Source organism: Tachysurus vachellii, chromosome 17 (assembly GCF_030014155.1).
Source record: "Tachysurus vachellii isolate PV-2020 chromosome 17, HZAU_Pvac_v1, whole genome shotgun sequence".
Taxonomy (NCBI): Eukaryota; Metazoa; Chordata; class Actinopteri; order Siluriformes; family Bagridae; genus Tachysurus; species Tachysurus vachellii.
In genome coordinates, this window is record NC_083476.1 from 2,445,963 (window position 1) to 2,455,000 (window position 9,038).

The following is a 9,038-nucleotide window of genomic DNA, read 5'->3' on the forward strand; positions in this document are numbered from 1 at the left end:
TCTCCCTCTCTCTCTCTCTCTCTCTCTCTCTCTCTCACACACACACACACACACACACATTATGTAATTAAATCTTTTACTCAGTTACTAAAAAATTTGCTAGCATTACTCTAATCGCTGTATTACTGTATTATTATGGAAACCTGTAATAGAGTTGCTAGTGCGCTAGCATTAGGTTAACTGATATATTGTGTACACCGGTTTCATAAATCCCTAGTGCACTAGCATTACTCTGTCAGTCACAAAGCAAGTTCTCAAACATCAGGCTAACTGTATATAATTGGGGAAGTCGTGGCCTAATGGTTAGAGAGTCTGACTCCTAACCCTAAGGTTGTGGGTTCGAGTCTCGGGCCGGCCACGACTGAGGTGCCCTTGAGCAAGGCACCGAACCCCCCAACTGCTCCCCGGGTGCCGCAGCATAAATGGCTGCCCACTGGTCCGGGTGTGTGTTCACGGTGTGTGTGTGTTCACTGCTGTGTGTGTGCACTTTGGATGGGTTAAACGCAGAGAATGAATACTGAGTATGGGTCACTGTACTTAGCTGTATGTCACGTCATTATTTTGTTAGCCACAAAGTTGCTAGCACACTAGCATTAGGCAAACGTTAGGCGAATGTATCGTACATTAAACTCATTACAGTCAGTATATTGTTTGAATATGTAGCTAAAGAAAAAATAAGATAATTATTTAATTGTCTTACTGAAAATTGACAAATGACAAAAAGACAATTATTACCAAGATACATCAGGTTACACACAGTGTCGCTTAAAAGTTCTTCAATCTTTTAGAAGTTTCTATATTTCTGCATAAATATGACCCAAAACATCATCAGATTCATCAACACGTGTCCCAAAAACAGATGAAATGTTTATGTTTACAGATGAAATATATATATAATAATATTCATGTATAATTTATAATATTACTATATACAATATATAATAATAATATTATAATTAAGGGGGCACGGTGGCTTAGTGGTTAGCACGTTTGCCTCACACCTCCAGGGTTGGGGGTTCGATTCCCGCCTCCACCTTGTGTGTGTGGAGTTTGCATGTTCTCCCCGTGCCTCGGGGGTTTCCTCCGGGTACTCCGGTTTCCTCCCCCGGTCCAAAGACATGCATGGTAGGTTGATTGGCATCTCTGGAAAATTGTCCGTAGTGTGTGATTGCGTGAGTGAATGAGAGTGTGTGTGTGTGTGCCCTGCGATGGGTTGGCACTCCGTCCAGGGTGTATCCTGCCTTGATGCCCGATGACGCCTGAGATAGGCACAGGCTCCCTGTGACCCGAGGTAGTTCGGATAAGCGGTAGAAGATGAATGAATGAATGAATGAATGAATAACTTTGTGGCAGAAATAACGCAGATTGCATTATGAAACGTAATATACAGACTATATGACCTTGTATACCTGCGGTATCATATGTGATACACATATATATTCAACACAATTTTACTATGACTTAATAATTTTACTATTTATTCTGTATCAAATATAAATTTATTATTAGTTGCTTCAATAAAATACATATTCATATTAAAAAATAACAAAAAATACTAGCAAGTGATTCCATGAAGGCAGCCATATTGGAAAAGACAAACTAAAGCCTGCTACTGAATGCAGATCGTGCGTAAATCCACTAGGGGGCAGCAGACAAGTCTCAGATTGTATTGATAATGTAGGTGTTGCAGAGGTCTCAGAATATGATTCATTTGGCATTATATGGATAAATACTGCAATCAATCTGCATAACCAAAAGCCGATAAATCCGATTGACCTTAATCTTAGGTTTTCTCATTTACAAACTGCAAAAGAAAATAAAACTCATATGATGAATCCAAGTGGGGGCACGGTGGCTTAGTGGTTAGAACGTTCGCCTCACACCTCCAGGGTTGGGGGTTCGATTCCCACCTCCGCCTTGTGTGTGTGGAGTTTGCATGTTCTCCCCGTGCCTCGGGGGTTTCCTCCGGGTACTCCGGTTTCCTCCCCCGGTCCAAAGACATGCATGGTAGGTTGATTGGCATCTCTGGAAAATTGTCCGTAGTGTGTGATTGCGTGAGTGAATGAGTGTGTGTGTGTGTGTGTGTGTGCCCTGTGATGGGTTGGCACTCCGTCCAGGGTGTATCCTGCCTTGATGCCCGATGACGCCTGATATAGGCACAGGCTCTCCGTGACCCGAGGTAGTTCGGATAAGCGGTAGAAGATGAATGAATGAATGAATCCAGGTTTAAAGATAACAAAAAAAAACCCACGAAGAATCATTTACTACCTGTCTTTATTTATTTATTTATTTCAGGGTGAGAAAATGCAACTGAATTATCAAACATGTATTAGGAATAAAAATGGTTTGGGGGAGAAAATAATGTAAATACAAAATAAAACAAATGCTTAAAAAAATTACTTTTACTTTACTGTTACACATGTTTAAATATTAAGCTCAATAAATACATGTACTTTAGGCAATCATGCAGCTGTAATTCTTTGATTTCCTGTTTCGTTACATTATAATACACGTGAAAAATACGCATTTTTCAGTTTCTGCTATAATATTGCACGTTTCTAGTGACTGCGTCAAGTCACGTATAGATATCTGGGTTTGTATTTGTTGAGGTCAGGGGTCAGGGGATCAAAACTGTAGTGTTGTGTTACACAAATGACATTTTTTTTTTTTTAGGGATGAGTTATAAAGACATAAGATAGCAATGCATAGAATGTATACTGCAAATAACATGATTAAAAGAAGTGGAATATGTATTAATGAATCTTAAAAAAACAAACAAAAAAAAAAAAAAGACTAAATACAGTACAAATGATGAAAACGTGTTTAAATAAAAATAAAAGTGCAGCCCAGAGAGTGACAGCAGATATTCTCACTATCATAACTACAGCGTTGTTGGCGAGCTGATCCCAGAACAGCCAAAAAAAAAACCCAAAACAAAACGTATCGACTGACCTCGGATCAGCTCGCATTCCTTCGACAGAGTTACGCGGTAAGCGATACGTTATGTTCCTGTTGTCATACGAGAACACAGCACTAGCTGGCTGATTGCACGTGGTGTTCGGTAGGCAGCACCGTAACAGGCAGCTGGATAAAATCTCCGCTCGTAAACTCGGAATTGCCACGGAAAAGCTGAGGTGTTAAAACTGGCGGGACTTTAATTAGCGAAACTGACAGAAAGGTTTGGTGAAAACAAATCTGCAGGAACTGGCTGAAAGGTTTTAGGGATTATAGTGCGTTTGTGTTATGTCAGAATTCCGGTAGCTCACAGCGACCCTGTGTTCACGTGAGCAAGCCGTCGAGTGTGCTGCTAATGTGGCTCATTTCTAACACCGAGACCCGATTTCTGAGTGACAAAGCTACATGGTAACATAAGTCGTGGCCTAATTAGAGGGTTAGAGCGTTTGACTCCTAACCCTAAGGTTGTGGGTTCGAGTCTCGGGCCGGCCACGACTGAGGTGCCCTTGAGCAACGCACCGAACCCCCCAACTGCTCCCCGGGCGCCGCAGCATAAATGGCTGCCCACTGCTCCGGGTGTGTGTTCACGGTGTGTGTGTGTTCACTGCTGTGTGTGTGCACTTTGGACGGGTTAAACGCAGAGAACAAATTCTGAGTACGGGTCACCGTACTTACTGTATGTCACGTCACTTTCACTTTCTACACGTATGACGTGGAGATCGCTAACGCACAGCTAGCTCGTATTGCAAATCTTCGGTCGGTGAAACTTAGCATGTGACTTAAACTTAACAATATTCACAAGGATTTCTTTCATATTTACCCAGATCTATACGTTCTATACGTTCACTCACGAGCGACAAACTAGGAGCCAGAGTGTACACGGATAATTCGCCGTAATTCTATAGCAGTAACGCTAACTGGCTTAAGTCAGTTAAATCCACACTTGATATCAATTTTCAAGGTTCTAAGGTTACTGGACATTGGTTAGAGGGTAACACTGTTTAGATTCCCTTACTTTGCATTATCCAGCGTGTTAATTAACATTAATACATGATAAACTGAGGCTTAATAAGCTAATCGTATTGAGAACAAGAGAAGTTAACACTTACGTTAACTGAAAAGTGTTTTGTCAGTAATTTACTGCTAATAAAAAAAAAGCTGTGGGTTTGCTGATGATGTACGTTAATTAACCCGGGTGGATGTTTTTTTAAATCAAGAGTTAGTTAGATTAGTTATACAACATTATATGAGGTTTGTTAACGCTGAGGTACACGATTTGTTCAGGTTAACTAATGACTTAAAGGAACCTTGTTTCATGAAGATCGTTTCCAGAATTCTGACGTAACGTGATCGCACCAGGACCAAAATTACTTATGGTCAGTGCAACCGAGGCGTTAACAGCTACGACGGCTCTTCGGAAAGTTCTGATACGTTTCGTCGATAAACACGTCGTTTATAAAAAGTTGGTCCGATATACGCTAGCTAGCTACGACGGATATTTGCTAGCTACTCCGTGTGATATGTTTGCAACGCATAAGACACGGTTTATACGGAATAATTTGCAAGGAACAAGTAAATCAGCCTCGTGTATTGATTCGTTTCGGCATGTTATCTGATATCGATCAGAGAAAAAAGATTGGCTCTTGTTAGCGTCTTTGGTCAAGCTTCAGTTTTTCTGGCCTGGAAATGAGTTCCTGCACTTACCAAGAAATAAAAATAATAAGAAAGAAAGAAAGAAAGAAAGAAAGAAAGAAGGAAAAAAAGAAAGAAAGGAAAACTCATGAAACAGGGGGCGGGGCTTGTTGTAAAGTAGATGAAAGCTTGTCAGTTTTTTTTCCCTGCGATTGTAATTCCGCTAGCAGGCAGCAGAGGGCTGTAAAAATGACAAGCTGCTGCTTTAAACTTTTTGGAGAACTTCTGTAGCTAGTGAAAGAAGTTACCTCTAGTCTCTTCTTCGTGTCATTGGCTGCGCAAAACCAATCCTGATCCGTTCCTTCTGAATTAAATAGGTTGATCAGAAACCCCCCCCCCCCACATCGCAATTAAAAAAGAAAAGAAAAGAAAAGAAAAGAAAGAATGAAAAAAGAAAGTGGATAATAACTACAAAAAAACTACTCATGTACTCATTGATGTACTGTGCTTGTGCAACTTCTATAATTAATGTATAAAAACACACACACACACAGACACACACACACTCGCACAAACATTATGGACTTGGGCAATAAGTGACATGAACTTGGTGAATAAGTATGAATAGATAAAAAAAAAAAATAGTCTACAGAGATCTAAAAGTAAATACTTCATATGAGTAAAGAAACACACACAAAACAAATCAAGGTAAAAAAAAAAAAGCGGCACTTGTGAGGTGTGAACTGTAGATAAAAGATGTTGGCTGTAGGTGGCATCAGTGCATCACTACACACACGGTGGGTTTCTCCAACTGTGACCAAGCAAAAAGCTGGAGAAAAGGAGAAAAAAAAATATACCAAAAAAAAAATTTAATGCAGCTTTCCATCTTAACCATGCAGAGAAAAGCAAAGCTTGGGGAATGCAACATGGTCCGAAATGGAAAGGAGAGAAAAAAGAACCACGTAAGAACCTTAAACACGGGTTTCAGAGACGCTGAGGTTACACGGCTCGCTTCGGGAATATAAACGTCAGGAATTTTAATCGCCGGACCGCACTGGAGCGACTGTCGGGAATGATTGTGTTTCGTTTCTGAATCGATAAATGAATTGTAAATTAATTTGTTCGTTTGATGTGTGGTATCGTCTTCTGGTGCCGAAAAAATAGATAAAAACAAAAAGCAAAAACAAAAAAAAAACCAAATATAAACAGCGGCTAGAACCGACGGCTGGATGAAACCAGAAGCCGAGGGAAACTGTGCGAGCGAGAGAAAGAGAGAGAGAGAGAGAGAGAGAGAGAGAGAGAGAGAGAGAGAGAAACAGGCACAGAAAGAGAGACGAGACGGAACATATGAAGGTTGTGCTTTTTAAGCCGTGTGTGTGTGTGTGTGTGTGTGTGTGTGTGTGAGTGGGTCAGTGGTCTGAGCCTGACAGCAGTTTGTACCAAGGCCCACGTCCTGGTCTCACGGCTACAAAACAACATATTTAATGCTTTTTCTTAATAAACTTGACAGCCTCGATGAGCCCGAGCAGTGCTGCGTTGAGATTTCACTGGTCAGTAATGTGTGTGCACTAAGGTGTGTGTGTAGGATTGAAAATGAATGTGTGTGTGTGTGTGTGTGTACTGAGTGATCTAGCTTTCCCAGTCGGTGCACGGCAGCCCCTCGTCCTCAGACTCGGACTCGGGTGAAGCCTCTTTGATGCGACGCAGGGCTTCGTGGATGCTTCGCGTGAGCGGGTCACTGGATTCTGGACAGCGCTGCTGCTCGTGACGTCGCACCTTCCTTAACTTCACGCCGCGTCGGATCTGAGCCAGGATGTTGTTCCCGTCGTCCTGGTCTGGGTCTGGAGCGAGAACGCGCAGTTCCGCCTTGCGCAGGTGGAAGCTCCCACGCTTCAGGCTGGCCAGGACTTCGTCCATAGGAGAGGACGCTGTGGACAGGAGAGAGGGTTTAGGGTTTGGCACTGAAAAATAACCGTACGAACATGTACATGATGCTGTAGAATTTTTTTCTAATGCTCAAGAACTAATTAGTCCATTGAGTCTCAAGGGATTCGTGTACAGACGAGAGTTGCATCTCACCTCTCCTCCACTGTGAAGACTCCAGAGAAGACGTCTTTCTCAGCTTTTTGCGCGCGTTCACTAGCTGACTGCTGTCAAAGAAGCGAGCGGTGAACGGGCCGAGAGGACTTTCCGCTTTGGGTTGGGACACGGGGCTGCCCTCTTGTCCCTGTCCCGGTGTGGACGTGTCCTCCAGAGAAGGAAGAGGAGGTGGAGGAGGAGGAGGTGGAGGAGGGGGAGAGATCGGAGATGTGGATGAGTCCAGAACGTTGCGCTCTGTGAGCGTGGGCAGGGACGACGGCCCGAGCGTTTCTGGAATGGGCGGGATGTTCGAGGGTAAAGACATGAATCCTTCGGGTCTCTGGAGCCCCGGGACGACGGTGGAGTCTTTCAGAGAAGCCGGGGCGTCGTCCGTCTGCACGCTCGCCACCTGCGTCTGGGGCTGACTCGCTTTCGTAGTTATTTGCGCAGCGCCGTTTTTCTTTCTAGCGTGTGCTTGCCGGAGCCGGGCGGACTTCAGGGTGACCTGACCGGGGTAGCGCTACGGGGAACGGAAAAACAAACAAAAAGTTCAACATCTCAGAAGACAAAACTTGCTTCCTCACTGGTGTTTATTGATTTCCAGGAACACAACGGACCTGTTTAAAGCTGCGCAGCCTGTCCAATGTCTTCTGTCTCTCTTGGCTGACTCGTGTGTTCCTCACTTCGTCTTCCTCTTCATCCTGCTGCAGAAAAATGTGCTGTGTTGTGTATCCCATTAAATACGGACGTGCAGGTGAGAAATTCTAACTCATGTTACTGATCTTTTACGGTTTACTCACTCACTCTCTCACTCATTTTCTACCGCTTATCCGAACTACCTCGGGTCACGGGGAGCCTGTGCCTATCTCAGGCGTCATCGGGCATCAAGGCAGGATACACCCTGGACGGAGTGCCAACCCATCGCAGGGCACACACACACACACACACACTCTCATTCACTCACACAATCACACACTACAGACAATTTTCCAGAGATGCCAATCAACCTACCATGCATGTCTTTGGACCGGGGGAGGAAACCGGAGTACCCGGAGGAAACCCCCGAGGCACGGGGAGAACATGCAAACTCCACACACACAAGGTGGAGGCGGGAATCGAACCCCCAACCCTGGAGGTGTGAGGCGAACGTGCTAACCACTAAGCCACCTTTTACGGTCTACAAAATACAGAATTTACACCCGGAGTTCATTGTGTAGGAATTAACACGTGCACTTCGGGCCATGCTGTTTTAGCAAAACAATCGACAGCGTGGTGAATTTACTCTCAAACAATACTGTCAAAAGCTGATATTTTCTTTTAGCACCATGTCCTTTTATCCTTCAGCAGTTTGCTGACTAATTCTAAATGTATTTAATATTTTGTTTATTAGAACAATTCATTTTATATTTCAGTTTATTGTTCCGTTTTATAATATTTTGGACTGTCCACGATACAAGCAGCTTCCTGTTGTTATTCACATGATCTATGAACACCATCTATGTTCCTTCTCAAGCTTTACTTTTCTCTCTCTTTTGAGGTTGCTAGAAAACTTCACTATTTGAGGTTGAACACCTCCACGCACCTGTTGCAAAGCATGCTGGGAGTCGCGGTCCTGGCCGCCCTGGCGGTGCTGCAGTTTCTGGGTGTGATTGACGATGCAGATTTCCTGATAAAGACAAAACAAACAAAAGCTTGTCGGAACATTGAACCTGCAACCAGACGGTCATCACGCTGTTAAGTCGAAACACGGTCTAACATCGACAATTACGTTCGAAAGACAAAAGCTGGTCAGTTCACACCATTTTCTCCTGATTTTCCACTTAGCGGTGTCAAAGGTTCGGGGCTGACACGCAGGGTGAAACTTTATTTCTTTGGATAAGACACGTGACAGCATATCGGTCGCATCTTTTTTTTTTTTTTAACGAAGTAAACAGAAATCAGACATACGTTTGGACACGGCGTCAAATTAGACCTAGTGAATGAGTGCTGAGTAGAACATACAGTATATTTAAGAGAACCCAAAACGGGTCGAGAGCATGCGAAGAACTTAAGGAACCTTTTGACTTATAAAGTCAAGCGAACTATTTGATAAAGTTTGTGCTGTACTGACTTCCGCGCTGTGATTGGCCGGTACCTTTTTGGTTTTGAGGTAGGCTTTCTTGGCAGTGATGCGTCCCCTCCTAGCCTCCAGCTGCCGTGTCCTTTGCTGCAGCTGGGTGACTTCGTCTCTCAGAGGTGCAGGAGCGAGAGACACCTCATCGGTGGCCTGCAGGGCGTCAGGACTTTCGTAAGTGTCGTAGTAAACCACCTCGTCCTGCCTCTCTGTGCAAAACACACACACACACACACACAGGAATTACATTACAGTTTGG

General features: G+C 43.7%; 1 protein-coding gene across 2 annotated transcripts in view; it reads right to left on the reverse strand.

Annotated features, from left to right (window-relative positions):
• Window positions 1-2,274: 2,274 nt before the first annotated feature.
• jmy (junction mediating and regulatory protein, p53 cofactor) overlaps window positions 2,275-9,038 on the reverse strand; it is a 27,893-nt gene continuing 21,129 nt past the window's right edge. The window contains exons 6-10 of one of the 2 annotated variants that reach the window (XM_060890535.1): window positions 8,801-8,988; window positions 8,249-8,332; window positions 7,284-7,367; window positions 6,667-7,186; window positions 2,275-6,515 (exon numbers count right to left, since the gene is read on the reverse strand). In XM_060890535.1, the coding sequence (XP_060746518.1) occupies window positions 6,217-6,515; window positions 6,667-7,186; window positions 7,284-7,367; window positions 8,249-8,332; window positions 8,801-8,988 (1,175 nt within the window). In that variant the 3' untranslated portion in view covers window positions 2,275-6,216. Of the gene's footprint in view, window positions 6,516-6,666; window positions 7,187-7,283; window positions 7,371-8,248; window positions 8,333-8,800; window positions 8,989-9,038 lie in introns of both variants that reach the window. The other variant, XM_060890533.1, reaches the window with a different exon arrangement.